The 20,762-nt window shown below is 48.6% G+C and overlaps 1 protein-coding gene across 2 annotated transcripts in view; it reads left to right on the forward strand.

Annotated features, from left to right (window-relative positions):
* Positions 1-20,762, forward strand: part of STYXL1 (serine/threonine/tyrosine interacting like 1) — a 71,619-nt gene that overhangs the window by 22,720 nt on the left and 28,137 nt on the right. For both annotated transcript variants that reach the window (XM_086691785.1, XM_025923214.2), the window contains exons 3-5: positions 5,340-5,401; positions 8,937-9,072; positions 14,211-14,356. In XM_086691785.1, coding sequence (XP_086547911.1) covers positions 5,340-5,401; positions 8,937-9,072; positions 14,211-14,356 — 344 coding nt within the window. The remainder of the gene's footprint in view (positions 1-5,339; positions 5,402-8,936; positions 9,073-14,210; positions 14,357-20,762) is intronic.

The following is a 20,762-nucleotide window of genomic DNA, read 5'->3' on the forward strand; positions in this document are numbered from 1 at the left end:
GCCCTTGGCTCTCCCGTTTGGTGTTACAAGGGACCGTGACTGAGCGATTTGTCTTTTTTCTGCCTTTACCAATTTGCTATGATATTTATTTGCTGTAGCTATTTAGTAATTTTCCCCAACAGGTTAAAGAAGTTTTACTACAGACTTTTTTCATGACATGAATTGAAACTTTTGTTGCCAAAGTTCCAAACAGCCAAAGCAAAACCAGTGAATCACTGAAGTAATAACGAGTAAACATTTATTGTATACACACAGAAAAGACAGTTTGCAAACTGGAAACATTGAAACCAGACTGTGGGATAAGGCTCAGGGGTATGTTTGTTATAAAGCTGCATAGTGGGAAAATAGCATTTATTTTTCCACAGTGATTGGTCACAATATTACAATATTTTTTCAATTAAAATATTAAAAAAATATTTATTTATTTTTGAGAGAGAGAGAGAGAGAGACAGAGTGTGAGCAGCCAAGGGGCAGAGAGAGAGAGGGAGACACAGAATCTGAAGCAGGCTCTAGGCTCTGAGCTGTCAGCACAGAGCCCAACACGGGGCTGGGACCCATGAACCGCGAGATCATGACCCGAGCTAAAGTCAGACGCTTAACTGACTGAACCACCCAGGGGCCCCTTTAATAATGTGATTTTCTAGTATTACATAGTTCCTACTCCATCATCACATAGCATGTGCACGCTGTTAGATTTGGCTTATTGTGATTTCTGATTTTCACATCTATATTAATGAGTGAAACGAGCTTACAGTTTACTCTGCTTAGTTTTGCTTGTTTTTAAACCATACAGACCGTGTATCTGGCTTCTTTTGCTCAAGTTTATATTGTTAAGATTCATTCCTGGGACGCCTGTGTGGCTCAGTCTTTTGAGCGTCCAACTCTTGATTTGGGCTCAGGTCGTGATCTCACAGTCTTGGGATCAAGCCCCGCGGTGGGTTCTGCACTGGATGTGGAGCCTGCTTAAGATTTTCTCTTTCCCTCTGCTCCTCTTTCCCGCTCCCGTGCATTCTCTCTAAAAAAAACAAAACACAAAATTCCCTGGTAATGTTACATTAGCTACATGTACTTGATTCATTTTTGTTGCTTGCACAGCACCACAGGTAAACAAAGCCAGACCCTAGTTAAAGAGGCAAGGACAGATTTTAATCAATAATATACTGTTGCAATAGGAAGGAGTCCAGTGTGAACTGAACTCTGCTTTGGATTGCACAGAGGTCACTGGGTGGTTTAAGGGAGTGAGGGAGGCGGGTGGAGAGGGAGAGGGAATGTGGGGCTCAGGGGACTGGGGAAAGTGAAAAATTACAAGAAGCGGAGGGGGTGTGATCCCTGTGAAATCCATCTGGGTTTGCTGACTGGAGCTTATCAAAGTTAGATTCCTACCCTTCCCCAGAGGCTGGGAGACAGGGGCCCTACCTTCAGGTGTTGGCTGGGCAAACAGAAAGTTCTTTTGGTAACTTTGAGTTTTCTCAGGAAGGTGCTTTAAGGGAGGCTGGGGTCAGCCTAGGGATGTGGCCTTTATTTAAAATAAAGATATGGTCACATGTCTGAGATGTTTTGTTTTATGTCTTCACTCATGGACTCACAAGCTCTTTATAAACTCTGGCTACAAGTCTTTTGTTATTTGTATCACAGATCTTTTTTCTCACTCTGTGGCTTGCCCTTTCACCTTCTTAATGTTGTATTTTGATGAAAAAAGATAGAAGTTCTTAATTTTAATATAATTAGGTTTACCTGTGTTTTTTGGTTTGTGCTTTCTTATGTCCTTTTTTTTTTTTTTTTTTTTTTTAATTTTAGAGCGGGCGCGCACAAGGTGGGGAGAGGGGCAGAGGGAGAGCCAGAGAATCCCAAGCAGGTCCAGGCTTGGCTCAGCTCAGAGCCCAACACGGGGCTCAAACCCACAACCCTGGGATCGTGACTGGAGACAAAATCAAGAGTCAGATGCTCAGCCGACTGACTCACCCAGAAACCTCCCCCTCTTATGTCTTTTTAAAGAAATACTTTTAGAGTAGTTTTAAGTTCATAGCAAAATTGGGCAGAAAGTAGAGATTTCTTGGGGCGCCTGGGGGGCTCAGTCAGTTAAGCGTCCAACTCCTGACTGCAGCTCATGTGCTGATCTCACAGTTTGTGGGATCGCACCCAGTAGGGCTGTGCGCTGGCAAGGCGGAGCCTGCTTCAGATTCTTTCTCTCCCTCTCTCTTTGCCTCTCATGTGCATGTGCTCTCTCGAACATTTTATTTTTAAGGTCTTGCAAATCTTTTTTAAAATATATATATATATTTAATCTTTATTTTTGAGAGAGAGAGAGAGAGCATGAGCAGGGGAGGGGCAGAGAGAGAGGCAGACACAGAATCTGAAGCAGGCTCCATGTTCTGAGCTGTCAGCACAGAGCCCAATGCGGGGCTTGAACTCATGAGCCATTAGATCAAGACCTGAGCCGAAGTCAGACTCCCAATCGACTGAGCCACCCAGGCGCGCCTCAAGTAAACATTTTAAAAAGTAGAGATTTCTTAAATTCCCCGTTCCCCACCTAAACACAGCCTCTCCAACTGTCCTCATCCCCCACCAGAGTGGTGTGTGTGTTATTACTGATGAACCTACATTGATATTCTGTTATCACCTAAAGCCCAGAGTTTACATTTAGTGTCGTACATTCTCTGGGTTTTGGCAAATGGATGACATATGTGCATCATTACAGGATCCTGCATTTCACTGCCCTAGAAATCCTGAGTGCTCTGTGTATTCATCCCTCCCTCCCCACTGACCCCTGGCAACCACTAATCTTTTCATGGTCTACACAGTTGTGTGTTTTCAGGGATGTCCTATACTTGGAACCATACAATATATAGCCTTTTCGGACTGGCTTCTTTCACCTCTACATGCATTTAACTTTCCTCCATGTCTCTTCCAGATTTGATAGCTGTGTGTGTGTGTGTGTGTGTGTGTGTGTGTGTGTGTGTGTGTGTGTACGTACAGGCACGCATGCTCAATAGTGTTCTGTTGTCTGGATATACCCCTATATCCATTCACCTATTTAAGGAAATCTTTGCTTTCAACTTCTGGCAGTTATGAAAAAGCTGCTATAAACATTTGTGGTTATAAACTTTTAACTAATTTGGGTAAATACCAAGGAGCACCATTAGCTGGTGAGAGTATGTTTAGTTTTGTTAGAAACTGCAAACTGTCTTCCAAAGTGAAGGACCGTTCTGGTTTCCACCAGCATTTGGTGCTGTCTCTGTTTTGGATTTTTTTTTAATGTTTATTTTTGAGAGAGAGACAGAGAGACAGAGAGAGAGAGAAACAGAGCACAAGTTGGGGAGGGGCAGAGAGAGAGAGGGAGACACAGAATCTGAAGCAGGCTCCAGGCTCTGAGCTGTCAGCTGAGAGCCCAACGCGGGGCTTGAACTCACAACCCGTGAGATCATGACCTGAGCCAAAGTCGGACGCTTAATCGGCTGAACCACCCAGGCGCCCCAGGTTTTTGACACTTAAATAGACAAATAGGCGTGTAGGGGTATCTCACTGTTTCAATTTGCATTCCTTTGACATGATGTGGAGTATTTTTTTCTATGTTTATTTGCCACCTGCACATCTTCTTTGGTGTGCTGTGTCTGTTCATATCTTTTGCCCATTTGGGTTGTTTGTTGTTGAATTTAAGAATCATGTCTTGGGGGGTCCTGGCTGTCTCAGTCAATAGAGCAAACAACTCATGATCTTGGGTTTGTGAGTTTGAGCCCCATGTTGGATGTAGAGATTACTTAAAGGATATTTTAGGGGCACCTGGGTGGCTCAGTCGGTTAGGCAGCTGACTCTTGATTTGGGCTCAGGTCACGATCTTACGTCATGAGTTTGAGCCCTGTGTCAGGCTCTGCACTGACAGTGCGGAGCCTGCTTAGATTCTCTTTCTGTCTCTGTCTCTCTCCCCCTCTCCTGCTCATGTGTGTTCTCTCTCTCAAAATACATAAACTTAAAAAAGTAATATCTTTTTTTTTTAATTTTTTTTGATGTTTATTTATTTTTGAGACAGAGCATGAACGGGGAAGGGTCAGAGAGAGGGAGACACAGAATCTGAAACAGGCTCCAGGCTCTGAGCTGTCAGCACAGAGCCCGACACGGGGCTCGAACTCACGGACCGCGAGATCATGACCTGAGCCGAAGTCGGCCCCTTAACCGACTGAGCCACCCAGGCACCCCTAAAAAAATAATATCTTAAAAAATGATGTTTTGGATAACAGTCCTTCTTAGAATTTATACATAAGACTCCGTTCCTGTTCCACATTCCTCCCAACTTTGAAGGCATCAGTGTCATACCTTCTGCAGGGACATTTAGAACCTCAGTTCGTAGGTTTTAGAGTCTGAATTTGGGTCTCAAATTCCATGGAGCATTTGGGATGAGCTCACTCTGGCTTTGATTTTCCCCCTTCTCACTTTTTTGGACCTCAGAGAAAACTTCCCCTAAATCAAAGATACCAAGTCTCATTGCTTAAGGGGCTGTGTGAGTGTGAGTCTGATGGGGCAGGAGAGGCATGCAGGCAGCCTGGAATAGAGGAACTACAATTCCTGTCACCTCACTGTCAAATACACGTTGTAGATGGTGCAAGTACTTTAAGTAGTTTGGTCATATGTAAATACAGTTATTAAAAAACACTTTTCCTGGGGCCCCTTGGTGGCTCGGTCGGTTAAGCGTCCGACTTCGGCTCAGATCATGATCTCACTGCTCGTGTTCGAGCCCCGCGTTGGGCTCTGTGCTGACACACAGGTCCACGGCGTAGAGCCTGCTTTGGATTCTGTCTTTGTCCCTCTGCCCCTCCCTGGCTCAAGCTCTGTCTGTCTGTCTCTCTCAAATATAAATAAACATTTAAAGAGAATACTTTTCATGGGGTGCCTGGGTGGCTTAGTCGGTTGAACATCTGACCCTTGATTTTGGCTCAGGTCCTGATCTCATGGTTCGTGAGTTCGTGTCTGGCATCACGCTGTGCACTGACAGTGTAGAGACTGCTTAAGATTCTCTCTCTCTCTCTCTCTCTCTCTCTGCTCCTCCCCTGCTTGTGCATGCACACTGTCTCTCTCAAAAATAAATAAATGTTAAAAAAAAAAAAAAAAAAAAAAGACTTTTTCCTTTCCGGGCACCTGGGTGGCTCAGTTGGTTAAGTGTCCGACTTCAGCTCAGGTCATGATCTCACGTTTTGTGGGTGTGAGCCCGGCATCGGGCTCCCTGCCGACAGTGTAGAGCCTGCTTCAGATCCTCTGTCCCCCTCTCCCTCTGCCACTCTCCTTCCCCTGCACGTGTGTGCTCTCTCAAAAACAAACATTAAAAAAAAAATACTTTTCCTTTCCAGATGTGCGTTCCAAACGGGATTATGACGAGAGCCACGTGATTACAGCCCGTCGCGTGGAGAAGGTATCCCGGCAGAGTCAGAATGTGGGGCGGGCCTTCACTCAGGATCCGTCTCTGTCCTCCGTCATCCCGACCACATCCTCCACCCTTGACTTCCAAGTTCGTTCCTTCTTTCCCTGGTGTCTCCTCTGTCTGCCTGGTTCAGCTTCATTTTCGCCAGCTGCTGTGTGAAGACAACCACTGGTTTGTCCTGGGTCTCCTTCAGATCTGTCCGTGTACCTTCTCGTTCAGAGATCTCACCCAGGCTTCCAGTTTCGACTACCCATCCACGATTACCTGAGCTGTCAGTTTTACCTGTAAAATTTTGTCTGGAGAAACTATCCCCTCCCCTTCCCACTGCCGCCCTGCGGGTGTATACTCCGTCTCTGGCCCTGTGCCATGTACCTCGCCAGAGTGGGCCCTGCCTCGGGCATTTTTCCGGGTTAAGCTCACTGCTTGGGAGTGTAGCTCAGCAGTGGAGCATTTGACTGCAGGGTAAGCTTGCGACCTAACACCCTCCTCTCCCCACCCCTACCCATCAGTATCTGCTTTTTTTTTTCCTCCTGGGGTTGTCACTTCTCTGGCTCCATACTCTAGCTCTTAGTCCCCATTTCAGAATATTCTCTGCCTTCTGCAGCCCGTCCAGAGCTCCTTCGGGATGATGTATGGCTCCACTCTCAGATTTGCATATTCTTTTGATTCTGGCAGCTCCCTGGGTCTGAAAGAGACCTCCTCTGGGCCTCAGCCAGGCTGACGCCTCCCAGCTCCCCTCCCCAACTTTCTAACCAGCAGCCCCAGCAGGACACACGGCCCCCAACTCGGTGCTCATGGCCTCCCCCTCCAGCCCCCTCGCTGGGCACACAGGCTTCTACTCTCACCCGGTCCCCCAATGACCTTGCCCTCCCGCGTTTCCTTGGTTCTCAGACGCACATAAGTCCCCCATATTTTAACACTGCCGAAATTGGAATGTGTCCTACAGTGGATTTCCACTTTAATGTGGCAGTATCTTTTCCCCCGAAAAGTGGATGTGGTGGATATCTGTTCCTTTTCTGTTGCAGCACCCCCACCCTTTTTTGAGGGGAACTCTTCCTGCCCAAATCACGGGTGTCTGGTGATAGGCCCTTAAACTAGTATTCAGATCCAGGCCTCAGTGATTGGCCATGGGCCTAGGATGAAAAGAGCAAAACGGAGTTGTGATCGGAGAAGCAGCCTCCTCCTCTATTGAGCAGTTGAGTTTTGGGGGGTGGGCGTCTGGGCATCACTGGTGGCTGTGTCACAGGCCTCAGGAGCACGTTGTCGGAGAAGGTGAGGTCTGTGTGCAGGGGGAGTGGAGAGGAGCACCTGAGGGGGAGGTCTGGGCTTCAGAGCCCAGGTTCAGAGCCCAGGGCAGAGCCCTGGTTCAGGTTTTCCTGGGGATCAGTTGCTCCCCACCCCTGCCGGATGTGTTAGATGCCAGTAAATCGTTCACTCCTCACGGCGATGGTGATCAAATTAGTGGTGTTGACAACCAACAGTGTCTTTTTTAAAATTTTTATTTAAAAATTTTAAAAGTTTTTTTCATTAAAAAAATATTTTTAACATTTATTTATTTATTTATTTATTTATTTATTTATTTACATTTATTCATTTTTAAGAGCTGGAGAGAGACAGAGCATGAGTTGGGGAGGGGCAGAGAGATACACACACAGAATCTGAAGCAGGCTCCAGGCTCCGAGCTGTCAGCACAGAGTCCGACGTGGGGCTCGACTCACAAACCGCGAGATTGTGACCTGAGCTGAAGTCAGATGCTTAACCAACTGAGCCACCCAGGCACCCCAGAAACTTTTTTTTTTTTAATGCTTATTTATTTTTGAGAGAGAGACAGAGACAGAGTGTGAGTGAGGGAGGAGCAGAGAGAGAGGGAGACACAGAATCTGAAGCAGGCTCCAGGCTCTGAGTGGTCACCACAGAGTCTGACGCAGGGTTCGAACTGACAAGCCGTGAGATCATGACCTGAGCCGAAGAGGGACACTTAACCGACTGAGCCACCAGGCGCCCATAACCAACAGTCTCTTAATCTAGGAAATCCAGTTCTCATGGCCCCCTGAGCACACTGCTTCCAGAACTTTTGCTGGGAGCACAGGGATGTATGTGCCAGCTTTGCTAATCACTGTGTCCCAGATGCTCAGTCTGGTCCCTGGCATCTGGGATGAACTCAACGCTTGTTTGTTGACTAAAATGAAACACCTGGAAGCTGTTCCTTCTGCCTGGAACATTCCCCCCTCCCTTGTCCATCTGGCAAATTTCCCCTCGCCCTTGCGGTCCCATCGCCAAACCTCCCTGCCCTCCACGGCCTTTCTGAGTCTCCCAGGCTGACACGGCTCTTTCCCTTTGCCTTTTTGAACCTCTGTATTCCAGAACCTCACACGGGGTACGTGCGGAGTGCATCCTCAGTGAATACTTAAGTGAAAGGGCACATGAATGTCCAGCCACATCTCTCCTGCTCTCCCGCCTGCTCCGGCCTCCGTGGGCTCTCCTCTCCTTCCCCTTTGCTCGTGTCTTCTCCATCTCCGGAAACCCCCTCCCCTCATTAGCTGTCCAAACCCTGCTGGTCCCCTGAGCAATCGCTCGCTCTCCTGGTGCCTCCAGACAAATGTGATTCCTCCCCTCTCAGTCCCAGACAACTTCCTGGTCTGTCCCTCCACGGGCCTTGCCTGACTGCCTTCAGGTAGAGTCGACGTATACTCGCCCTGTTCCACCGGCAGGTCCTCTGTCTGGCCATCTTTGTCGGTCAGACCAGGTCCCAAGGGACAGAGGCAGGCTCGGGATCCCTTAAGCAGTGGGGGCCTTGGGGGAGCACTACGAACGAGTGAAGACTAACTTCTCAGCCGGTGCCCAGCCAGGCCTCCTTGAGCTCTGGAACACCCTTTGGCATCCTGGGCATTGTTCCTGCATCCGTTGTCTACCACCCTGGTGACTCAGCAGCCCCGACTACTCATGACATCCTGGTTCCTGTTTGCCCTTTCCTCTCTCTGACTGGATTTATAGCCACAGGCCGGGCACTGTTCTAGAATCAGGGTACATCTGCAACCACAAAAAGGCAGAAGTTCCCACTCTCCGAGAGCTTACACTCGAGCGTACAGTTGGCCCCGTTATAGTCACTTGCTCGTGACCTGCTTATCCAAGCTCTCTGCTTACTGCCCTTTCTATGGCAGATTTTGGATTTGGCCGCCACTGCCAATGACCGTCCCCCAGAGAGGGTGTCATCAGCCTGGCCAGGGTCACTTTGATGGCAAGCGTGCCAGGCCGCCTAGTGGGCTGCGGGCCGGTCAGTGGACCAGCACTTCTTCGGTCAGGCGCTGTCTCTGGTCCGCTCAGCTGTGGTCAGCTATTCACAGCAGGGCACGTGGGTGCGGGAGGCGCTTGGAGCTCTGCAAGCTCTCCGGTCCCTTCTCGGTGCTTCCGTGCCTGTGGGTGTAGTCAGGGGACCGGGCACGGTCTGACCTCCGGTGCTGGTGTGCAGGGGGTGTTTGCTCAACCGAACCCACCTGCCCACACACCCGTCTTGTGGTTTCTGTAGAAGGCGAGTGAGTATCTTCTCCCGGAGTCTGTGGATCTGGAGTGCGTGAGGTACTGCGTGGTGTATGACCACAACACCAGCACCCTGGAGATCGTCTTAAAAGAGGAAGAAGGTGACAACTGTGACGACGGGCCGGGTAGGTCTTGACGGTTAGGGAATAACTTCTGCCGCGTACTGGGAACCATACCAGAGGCTCTCCCTGGGTCGACGCCTGCAGTCCGCAGAACATCCCTGTGAGAAATGGGCCCGTCAAGAACGGGGGTGGGTCTGGCTCAGGTTTTCCCTTCCTCACAAGACGACAGGCAGGCTGCCACAGTGTCATGGGTGCTGGCAGAAGACCTGAGGCTCCTGAGTCCGAGTCGACGGACTTCATGACTCAGAGCAGTGAAAGTGACCAGAATGTCCCCATTCTCTACGCTGGTGCCCAAGCCCCGACTCTCACAGGGTGCCAGGAAGGAGGGCTGGGTAATAGCCACCTACACGGTGGCTTGTGTTCCAGGAGAACTCTGAGCTCAGGGGCCTGAATCTTTGATAATGGGCAGAAAGCCTGCCCGCCCCTGACTCTGGAGGAAGAAGCCATCGGTCTTCCAAAGCCGTTTGATATACGGATGTTCTTGAAAAGCCAGTACCTTTGCTCAAAGGACACGTAGAAACGTGAGAAGCTACGGAGAATGGTCTCCTAATGGGTAACATCCCCCATTTTATAGAAGGGGAAATTGAGGCCCAGAAAGGTAAGTGCAGTAACTCACTCAGAGTCCCACACATGTTGAGTTATTTATTCCCACATAACAAGTTAGCCCCCAATTTGGTAGCTTAATGCAGCAAAGGTTAATTAATTAACCAGTACCAGGTTCCGGCACGGGTCTCTCCCGAGATCGCAGTCGAGATGCTGGCCAGGGTCACTGTCATCTGAAGGTGTCGCTGGGCCAGGACGATGTGCATCTGAGGTGTCTCACACAGGTAGGGCCAGGAGGCCTTCGTTCTGCGCCACCTAGACCTCTCCATAGGACCGCTTGCGTGGCCTTGCGACATGGCAGCTGGTTTCCCCCAGAGTGGGCCATTCAAGAAGGAGAGACAGCAAAGGAAAGGCACATGCCTTTTATGACTGACTCCTGAGACTTCCAAGGTCACTTCTGCCACATTCTGTTCATTAGAAGGAAGTCACTAAGTGCAGCTTACTCTGAAGGGATGGAGAATCAGACTCAACCTTTATTTATTTTTTTTAAATTTAAAGTTCATTTTTTATTTATTTTGAGAGAGAGATAGAGAGCAAGCAGGGGAGGGGCAGAGGGAGAGAGAATCCCAAGCAGGCTCTGTGCTGCCAGTGCAGAGCCCTATGCGGGGCTTGAACTCACAAACTGTGAGATCATGGCCTGACTGAAATCAAGAGTCAGATGCTCAACAGACTGAGCCACCCAGGCGCCCCTCAACCTTTATTTTTTTTTTTTTAATGTTTATTTATTTTGAGAGAGCACGCGTGAGCAGGGAAGGGCAGAGAGTGAGGGATAGGGGTACAGAGGCTCTGTTTCTTCTGGCTCAGCTGCTAATAGGTGTGGGTGTTTCCATGGCCCCGGGGCATTCACACCACAGTGGTCACTAGGTGGCGCCAGGCTTCCATCTTTAATAAAACCAGTCTTCCTGGAGGTCCTTAGTCAGGAAATTGTGCCCTGTTCCCCAAGCTTATCTTGTTGGGTTCCAGTCTGCAATCCTAAGATTGTGGGCTGAACCCTAAAGCCATAGGAAATGGTTGTCAATAAAGATAACCCCCTCCACGTTCTATAGCTGACCTCACCTTGCCACGGGACCCCCATTCTCACTCCTTAGGAAACCACAACCACAAAACAACACAGCAAGACCTCAAATCGCACGCACACGTATATCTACACCTTGCCCAGTCAAGGCTCTTTTCTCCTTTAAAATGGCATCTTTCAGGTGAACGCAGTCTTTGGGGTAAAAGACCATTTCGAGGTTTCTCTCACGATCCCTTTCCCCTTCCTACTGTTAAGCACGCACCTCCCCACCCCCTCCAAGGAAATCTGTTTGTGGGTGGAGCCTCCATCACACATCCTAGAAGCAGGGGTCCATCTCTCCTGCCCTCCTGGTGAGGTGTAGCTCACCTGTGTAGCCTGTGGCCACGGGCCTTTGTCCTTGCTGTGTCTGTGGCTGACATGTCCCCATCTAGTGTGAGTCATGAGCAGTTCCCTACCCCCAGCTCTGTGCCCTCCTTCTCAGGCTTTCCATGAGTGCTGCTCATCCCTGGGCTGTTGCTACTTTTCTCCTATCCAGCGTTAGGTTAACCACCCTCCTGTCCTGCTGTGGCAGAAATGGGGCACAGGTGGTTTTTAGGAACCCCCAGCTCCTGCAGATGAGGTGTTTTCACTTTCTCAGCTGGATCTCTTCTTAGGAACCTGGAGAGTACCTTTCCTTGTCTTGGCCTCTGCGGTGGGTTCTCCTTCCTTCCTTCCTTCCTTCCTTCCTTCCTTCCTTCCTTCCTTCCTTCCTTCCTTCCTTTTTTAATATTTGTTTTATTATTTTGAGAGAAAGTGAGTGGGGAGAGAGGCAGAGAGAGAGAGGGACAGAAAGAATCCCAAGCAGGCTCCACACTCAGCATGAAACCCGACATGGAGCTCCATCTCACGAACCATGAGATCATGACCTGAGTCGGAATCAAGAGTTGGGTGTTTAACCGACGGAGCCACCCATGTTGCCCTGGGGCTCTTTCTCTAAACTCCTTTTACCAGGCCAAGGGCAGCCCCCTTCTTGTAGGAGAGACATTTCCCTTATGTTAAACCATCCTTCCTTCCTTGTAACATGTGGATTACAGACACTCCCCACCCTTGCCCAAATTGGGCTCTTGATATGTGTGGGTAGAGTTCCCTGGGCTGGGGCATTCACAACAACCATGGGGGGAAGCTTTGGGAATTTTTTTTTTTCTTCCTCTCTCAACACAGCCTGACTTTCAAGCCAATTGTCCTCGTGCTGAGGACCAAAAATAATTGAACTTAAAGCTCCCTGCTGAATGGAAAGCCCCTTGGCCTGGAAGTCGTCCCGGCCTTTTGAAGCAGTAGGTGCCCAGTTCAACATGTATGAAGCCTCGTGTCAATGGAGAACTGAAGGTTAATGGGATTAAAAATGAATTTAAGGTTTTAAAAATATTAACCCCATGGTATCCATGGCTGGGTAGCCTGGGCCCCTGGCTGTTCTCATGGCTCTCCCCTGGAATCTCTAATTATTCTCCTGGAAACTGGCCTTCTTCCATTGACCCCATGGCACCCCAATGGATAGGCCTCCAGCCAGTCATGTGACATTGGCGGGGGAGCAGCTGTCTGGTTTAAAGGCAACAGCAGTGTGTCTGGGGACTCCCCTCTCCTAGGCCCTCTGACCCTTTAGCCATTATTCAGCCTCTCGCTCAAGAGGGAGATGGTGTTGAGACACCCAGCATTCTGGTTTCCAAGCCCAGCCTTCTAGGATAGGGTTTGGCCCCTGTCTTGCCAGCTACAGGTTCTTTAGATACAGTCTCTCGCGACAGGTCTGGAGGCCATTGTTGGGCTCAGCAGCCCCTGCTGGAATTGGCTTTCTCTCTTTGGACAAAGGTTCGATACAGAAGCCCGAGTCTGTGCCCTTCCCTTTCTCCTTTAGCTGGCTCTCCAGAGTCTGCTGCATGGTATTTCTCTTTAAGGCTCAGATCCTGGCCTTGGGATATCTTGGCTTAGCCTTAATTATGTAAACTTCCTGCCATACCTATACCTATACCTATACCTATACCTATACCTATACCTATACCTATACCTATACCTATACCTATACCTATACCTATACCTATCTATATGCATGCATATGGTTTCGTGATTCTGTGGATCAGCGAGGGCATTTAAGATGAACACATTGTCAAAACCACAGTGAGCTATCACTTCACACCCACTAGAATGGCCACGATCCAAAAGATGGATGCTAACGAGCATCAGTGAGGGTGTGGAAAAATTGGAGCACTCCTGCTTCGCTGGTCTGAGTGTAAGGTGGTGCAGGTGCTGTGAAACAGTTTGGTATTTCCTTCCAAAAGTTCATTGTAGGGGCGTCTGGGTGGCTCAGTCAGTCAAGCGTCTGACTTTGGCTCAGGTCACGATCTCATGATTCATGAGTTTGAGATTCATGATTCATTGAGCCCCGCATCGGGCTCTGTGCAGACAGAGCCTGGAGCCTGCTTTGGATTCTGTGTCTCCCTCTCTCTCTGCCCTCTCCAGTTCATGCTCTGCCTCTCTCTCTCAAAAATAAACATTAAAAAAAATTTTTTTAAAGTTCAATGTAGAGTTACTGTACGGTTCAGTTCTGCCCCTCGGTACGTACGTGAAAACGTGCCCACAGAATCTTGCGTGCAAGTGTTCACAGCAGCACCATCCGCAATAGCCAAGATGTGGACATGGCCCTATGTGCATTGGCAGATGAATGGATAAACCAAAAGGCGGTAGAGTCACACGATGAAATAGTATTCAGCTCTAAAAAAGAACAGAGTACTGGCCCACGCTACAACACGGATGAAATTTGAAGATCTTATGCTGGGCGAAAGAAGCCAGACCCAAAGCACCATTTGCATGATTCCCTTTACACAAAACGTCCAGAATGGGCAAATCTGTAGAGAGAAATTAGATCAGTGGTTGCCTCGTGCTGGGTGTTTGAAGGGAAATAAGGAGCGAAACCTAACTGGTGCAGGAGTGCCTTTTGGGGGGTGATGGTTGCACAACTCTGAATACCCTAAAAACCATTACCTTATACACTTTAACTAGGTGAATTGTCTGGTATACGATATGTGTTGTGTGTATATATCAGAGAGATTTCTCTGTTAAATCATCTTTCCTTGCAATAACGTGGGGATCTATACAATTTAAGAGTTTACAGAAAAGAAGCATGAACTTAATTAGTAGCAAGTGGCTTTTTAAATTTTATTTTTTAATGTTTGTTTTTGTGAGAGAGCGAGTGAGCAGGGACAGAGAGAAAGAGAGAGACAGAATCCGAAGCAGGCTCCAGGCTGTCAGCACAGAGCCCGACACAGGGCTCAAACGCACTAACCACAAGATCATGACCTGAGCCGAAGTTGGACACCCAACCGACTGAGCCACCCAGGCGGGCCCCTTAAATTTTAGTTATTAACACTCCTCTCCATTTATATTTGTTCAGTTTCCTAGACCGCTGCTTTTCCAGACAGGTGACCATCTACTGGAGCTCAGGGTGAATGGTGCACACACAGGGGACATTCACCTCTTTGGTCTCCGCTCTTAGGACTGGTGCCTGGAGCTGCCGTCGAGTGTGGCAGAGCCCTGGCCAACCTCACCCGCCACCCCGTCTGCATCCTGAGAGGAGGCTATCAGGGCTTCTCGGCCATGTACCACTTCTTCCGGACGCAGAAGATCATCTGGATGCCACAGGTAAGGCAGGGTATCCAGCACAGGCAGGCTCAGGTGGGAGCCCGGTTTTCCCAGGGGACAGAGGGGTAGGGAGCTGGGGTAGAGGAAAGAGGAGGCCAGTGACAGGGAAAGGTAGAAGGGATGTAGGAGCCTGTGCTTGGGAAATGAACTTGGGGCAGCAGGAGGTCCAGGCCACTGTGACGAATTTATCATCGCCAGATTCAAGCCAGAGTTAGCGTGGTGTTTAAGAGGTAGGGCCCGTCCAGAGTGGAGGGATCCCTGAGGGGAGGGGGCTCCAGGTGGTGGGCCATCACCAAAGACCAGCAGGGGCACCATGATTTGAGGCTGCCTCTCCATTGGCAGCTGTCTGGACCCACAAGCCCTGACTGGTCCAGAGGACCCAAGAAAGGGTGAGCTAGCATCCCTACCTATGAGGAGTTCTTGGCTAGCAGGGGAGACCAGGGGCACCCTAGGTATCTGGAGCCTCCAGAGGCACCTCCTAGAGCCAAACCGGAAGGAGGAGGAGCTGGTGAGCAGGAGAAGTGGATGCAGGGGTGGCCTTGACCTGCAGGCCGGGGCTGGGGGGGGGCGGGGGGGGCTGGTCCCTGGAAGGCAGTGTCAAGCTTATTGGAGGGTCTGAAGACTGGAATGTAAACATTCCCGGGGGGGGGGGGGGGTTCCTTCTTTCTGATAATTGCCTTTAGCTTTTTGCCCTTAGTGTCTTAGGCTGATTCATAAATTCTGGCCACTTCCAATCTAATCCTAAAATGATTGGGGAAGTGTGCATATAAACTGGATTTTTTTAGAGATACATGGTGAAATATCTATGGGTAAAACAATATAACGTCTGGAACTTCCTTCAGAATAATACAGGGTGGGTTGGGAAGTTGGTGAGGGAATAGAGAAAACAAAATTGGCCACTAGTTGGTCACGTTTGCAAATGAGTGATCTTCACAGGGGTTTATGATGTGCGTCTCTGGTCTTGTATATTTTTGAAATAATTTTTAAAAGTTTAATGTTTATTTTTGAGAGAAAGAGAGACCGTGGGGGAGGGGCAGAGAGACAGGGAGACACAGAATCCGAAGCAGGCTCCAGGCTCTGAGCTGTTAGCACAGAGCCTGACGCAGGGCTGGAACCCACGAACCATGAGATCATGACTTGAGCCAAAATCAAGAGTCACACACTCAACCGACTGAGCCACCTAAGGACCCCTGAAATAATTAAAAAAAAATTTTTTTTAATGTTTTATTTTATTTTTTGAGACAGAGAGAGACAGAACGTGAGCAGCCGTTGAGGAGGGCAGAGACAGAGAGGGACACACAGAATCGGAAGCAGGCTCCAGGCTCTGAGCTGTCAGCACAGAGCCGACGTGGGTCTCGAACTCACAAGCCTTTGAGCTGTGAGATCATGACCTGAGCTGAAGTCAGCTGCTCAACTGACTGAGCCACCCAGGTGCTCGTGAAATAATTTTTTTGAAGGAGAGTAAAAAGATTCAGTCCAGTGCAAGCTAGGCTCGTGTACCATTCCATTCTCAGATCTGGATCAAATCTCAGTTCTTCCATCCCACAGAGCTGGAAGACAGTCTTCGGTTTGTGGGGGTGGGAGTCACAAGGGGGGTGAGTTAGCTATAGGGACCTCTGTTCTCTTCCCAGCTCCTGGGCCTGTGACTGTGGTGCTGGGGGTCCAGAGTGGGACCCGTCTTGTCGGACTGGCTGCCCTCAGTGGTGGGGAAATGCCTCCTCACTCTGGCCCAGCCTTGTTCTGTCTGTTGCCGGTGGCCTTAGCTGCTGGTTTTCCTGGCACCTGGTTCAGGGGGCCCATTTATTACTAAGGATCTTTCAGAGAAACCCCGCTGAGACCTCCTGCCGGAAGCACCCCCAATTCCTTGTTTTCCTCTGGCAGTCCGTGACCCCTGACCATGTCCACACTCCTTCACCTGAATCCCTGAAGGAGCCACAAGGGAGTGATGGTAAGGAAAGAGACCCAGGCCGACCTTGCTGCAGCTGCTCCTTATCTTGACTCAGCTGCCCCAGCCAGCGTGGGCACAAAGGCAGAGACTCCTGTCTGAGGTTGTACGTGTTCCCATATCCAGGCTATTCATGTCTACCTGCCCTCCTTCGTCTGACGTAACCATGGTTTGATTTCCAGCTCACCAGGTGTATAGCCAGCCTCCCCATCCTGCCAGACACTCCTTGCTCCGAGAGGAGCCCCCCGTTATTGGCCTTTTAGTGTGTGAAATAAGCATTTCTCTGCAAACATCACACTGCTGATAACTCACCCCCTGTCCTTTTTGTAAAAAAAAGCTTTAGTAAAGTATAACGGACATAGGATGAACTGCACATATTTAAATGTACATTTGGGTCAGCGTTGACATGTGTATACACCTGTGACTTGCCCTTGGCCCCAGTCTTAGCATAGATTGGGAAAAGGGGTGGCTGGTGGTGGTAGCTAGCAGTGCCTGCAGGGGTGAGTTCTGCCCCGGGATCTGTGGCCCTCTATAGAATGTAGGCACCTAGTATTTGTCTCTGTTTGGGACCTTCATTAGTAATTCCTGGGCAAGGATGAAAGCCCCACTCGCCTCCTGCTATGTGCTTTGATGTGCTATAAAGCAGGGGTGTCCCTGCTGCTCCCCAAGGAACTCCCAGGAGGGGTGATGGGGGCACTGAACCCCGCTTCAGACGCAGCCACTGACAACTTCCTTTATTTTACATGTGGCCTCCCTTAAATAAAGTTTCGCTCAGAGCAAAAGCTTCTGGGACTAAAGTGTGAAGACCACACTAGAGAGAGATGGTGGTGAGCCCAGGGTGGCTGGTGCCGTCAGATCGCACTTGAGAAAGATGGTGATTGCAGTGCAGAAAGCAGACCCGTGGGGGGCAGGTGGGTCTGGGAATGGCGAGGAGAGGGCAGCTTTAAGAAGCACTTAGGCAGTGGCACTGATTAGACTTGGGGAGGGAGGGGGCGGGGGCAGGACATGGTGGGGGAGGGAGGAGCCTGGAATAGTGCCCTGGTTCCCGGTGTGGGTGACAGGTGGGGAGACACGGGAGGAGGCGGCAGTGTGGGGCAAGGGCAGTGGGCTTCATTTGGACATCCTTGTCGACATAGGTATCAAAACCATGTCATCTAGAATTAACATGCCCTTGCCCTTTACAGCACAGCGTGTTTTCTCCCTGCCACACGGCCACAGGAAAGGAAGCTGGTTTGAAAGCAGCGGGAATAGGAGACAGATCTGTGTCAGGTGTTCAGCGAGATTTTCCGGATGAAACTAGGAGGGTTTCCTTTGGCTCCAGCAAGCTGAGCATCCTGGGTGGTGTCAGCCCGGGCTCTGGGGAAGCCTTGGGTCAGTAGCAGGCCTGCCTGCAGGTGGAAGGGTCACTCGTCCCTTTCACATGCTTGAGAATTGGCTCGGCTTGGTGTCTGCTCTTGGAGAAAGGTTTTTTGAGGCTGACAGCTTGGGAAGAATGTGGGTTTGCAGTGGGCTTACTGGGAGGGCCCATGTGCTGAGGCCAGAAGGCTCTGAAGCCTCTGAAGTGAACAGCCAAGTAGCCTGTGGGATTTAATGATGAACTTTTTGGGTGATGGTGGGGTTTGGAGCTGACGGCCAAGAAAGAATTCTTGAAGGCGTCTTTGGTGCAAAAAGGTGATTTTATGAAAGCACAGGGACAGAACCCGTGGGCAGGAAGAGCTGCGCTGGGGCTGGGCAGAGTGGCTGCCCGTATCCTGTGGAGGTGGGGGAGGTGAAGTCCAGAGGAAGTTTCTTAAAGGGATTTCCATATGCCAAAGAGGATTTACAGATTACTGGAGCCCTAGGTATTGTCCAGCTAAGGTTGTTTTTCCCTCTAGGAAAGCATTATCATTAAGATAGTAGGGAGTTCTTGGGGATTAGGCGATTCATGAGATATTTGTAAACTGATGGAGATGCTATCAGTTTAACCATTTGTTTCCTGTCCTTTCCTTTGTCCTTGGGCAGCCGGGGTGCCTCAGGAATGTCACACATATCCCACCTGGAGGGTGGGGAGGTTGTGCTAGCTCGTGCTTGGTGCTTGATCGGTGGCTTGCCTTATGGTCCCTCATCACTTAATGTTATTTCTTTCTCTTTTTAAAAAACGTTTGTTTATTTATGTTGAGAGAGAGAGTGAGCATGCCCGCAAATGGGGGAGGGCCAGAGAGAGAGGGAGAGAGAATCTCAAGCAGGCTCCATGCTATCAGGTCAGAGCCCGACATGGGGCTCAATCTCAATGAACCATGAGATTAAGACCTGAGCCGAAATCAAGACCCTTAACTGACTGAGCCACCCAGGCGCCCCAGATGTTATTTCTGAGTCCATCTTGGGGCCAGAGGCATTTTAGAGCTAGGTTTGACCTTTGAAATTACATAGATCAGCATTTCCCGTGAAACACTCATGGAAAAAAGGGACCTCTAAACAGATCATATTGGAAACAATAGTGTATACAATGTTAGTGGGTTTTGTTTGTTTGTTTTCTTGACATTATGCCTGGGTTTTATTTTACTAAATATCACAACTAGATTTTCAACCCATACCAACAATAAATATGTAGCTACTGTATTATTATAAGCATCTGAGCTACAAAAACTCAGCCCAGGGAACCACTGGGAAGATTTTCAACAGTTCCCTGGAGGCACATTTTGAGAGTAGTCTTAGACTGGCATGCTTTATTGGCTGTTTTCCAACTAGTTTATAAATTAGCATTTGATGACAATTTTTTTTCTAACCACGTTCTAACACTCTCATCCTCTTTCCTTGAAACAGATTTTGTAATTTTTTTTTAGTCAGTTTTATTGCGATATAATGGACACAGAGCCTGGGTCAAGTTTAAAGGGTACAGGGTGTTAATTCGACACATGTGTATATTGTGAAGTGGTCACCAAGTGGGGTTAATCATTGCCTCAAAAGTAATTACCATTTTTTGGTGTGGTGGTGAGAACACTTAAGATCTACTCTCCCAGCAACTTTCAAGTACGATATAGTATTGTTTTTTTTAAATTATTTTTTAATGTTTATTTATTTTTGAGAGAGAGACAGAGCACAAGTAGGGGAGAGACAGAGAGAGAGAGAGAGAGAGAGAGAGAGAGAGAGAGAGAGAGAGAGAGAGAGAGGGAGACACAGAATCCTAAGCAGGCTCCAGGCTCTAAGAAGTTAGCACAGAGCCCGGTGCGGGACTTGAACCCACAAACCATGAGATCATGATCTGAGCCAAAGTGGGACACTTAACCGACTGAGCCACCCAGGTGCCCCTGTATTACAGTATTGTTAAGAAAAGTTCCCATGTTGTACATTAGATCCGCAGAATTTGTGCCTCTTATATCTGGAAGTTTGCACCCTTTTGACCAACATCTCCCATTTCCCTACCCCCCAGCCCCCTGCAACCACCATTCCACTCTCTGTTTCTATGAATTTGGCCATTTTAGATTCCTCATATAAGTGAGATCAGGCAGTATTGGTCTTTCTCTATCTGACTTACATGCATATCTTGGAAATACTGTGGGTTTGGTTCCAGACCACTACAATAAAGCAAATAGTGCAATAAAGCCAATCAGATGACTTTTTTTTGGTGTATATAAAAGTTCTGTTTAGACGATACTGTAGTCTATTAAGTGCACTATAGCATTACATCTAAAAAAAAAAAAAACACCAATGAACGTACCTTAATTATAAATACTTTATTACTGGGGAGCCTGGGTGGCTCAGTTGGTTGACCATCTGACTTTGGCTTAGGTCATTCATGGTTCATGGGTTCAAGCCCTGAATCAGGCTGTCTGCTCTCAGCACAGAGCCTGCCTTGGATCCTCTGTACCCCTAGCTCTCTGCCCCTCCCCCACTTGTGTGCTCTTTCTTTCTCTCAAAAATAAACATCAAAAAATTTTTTTGAAGTACTTTATTACTTAGCAATGCTAGCCATCATCTGAGCTTTCAGTGAGTCATAATCACTGATCAGAGATCACCATAATACATAGAATAATAATGAAAAGGTTAGAAATTTTGTGAGAGTTACCAAAATGTGATAGAAGTGATCAGATGCTGTTGGAAAAATGCCACTGATAGACTTGCCTGATGCAGCGTTGCCACAAATGTTGTTTGTAAAAAAAAAAAAAGAAAAAGAAAAAGGCAGTATCTTTGAAGTAAAATAAAGTGAAGCATAATAAAAGGAGGTATTCCTGTGTTTCACTTAGCATAATGCCCTCAGGGTCCACCCATGTTGTCACAAATGGCAAGATGTCCTTCTTTCTCGTAACTGAGTAATACTCCGTTCTGTATACATACCACGTTTCTTTACCCATTCATCTGTCGATGGACACGTAGGTTGTTTCTGTGTCTTGGCTACTATGGGTAATGTTGCAAGGAACATGGGAGATATTCCTTTCTCAAAATAGTGATTTCATTTCTTTTGGGTATATACCAAGAAGTGGG

The sequence above is a fragment of the Puma concolor genome, chromosome E3 (genome assembly GCF_028749965.1).
Source record: "Puma concolor isolate L17-30 chromosome E3, mPumCon1.1.hap2, whole genome shotgun sequence".
Classification (NCBI taxonomy): Eukaryota; Metazoa; Chordata; class Mammalia; order Carnivora; family Felidae; genus Puma; species Puma concolor.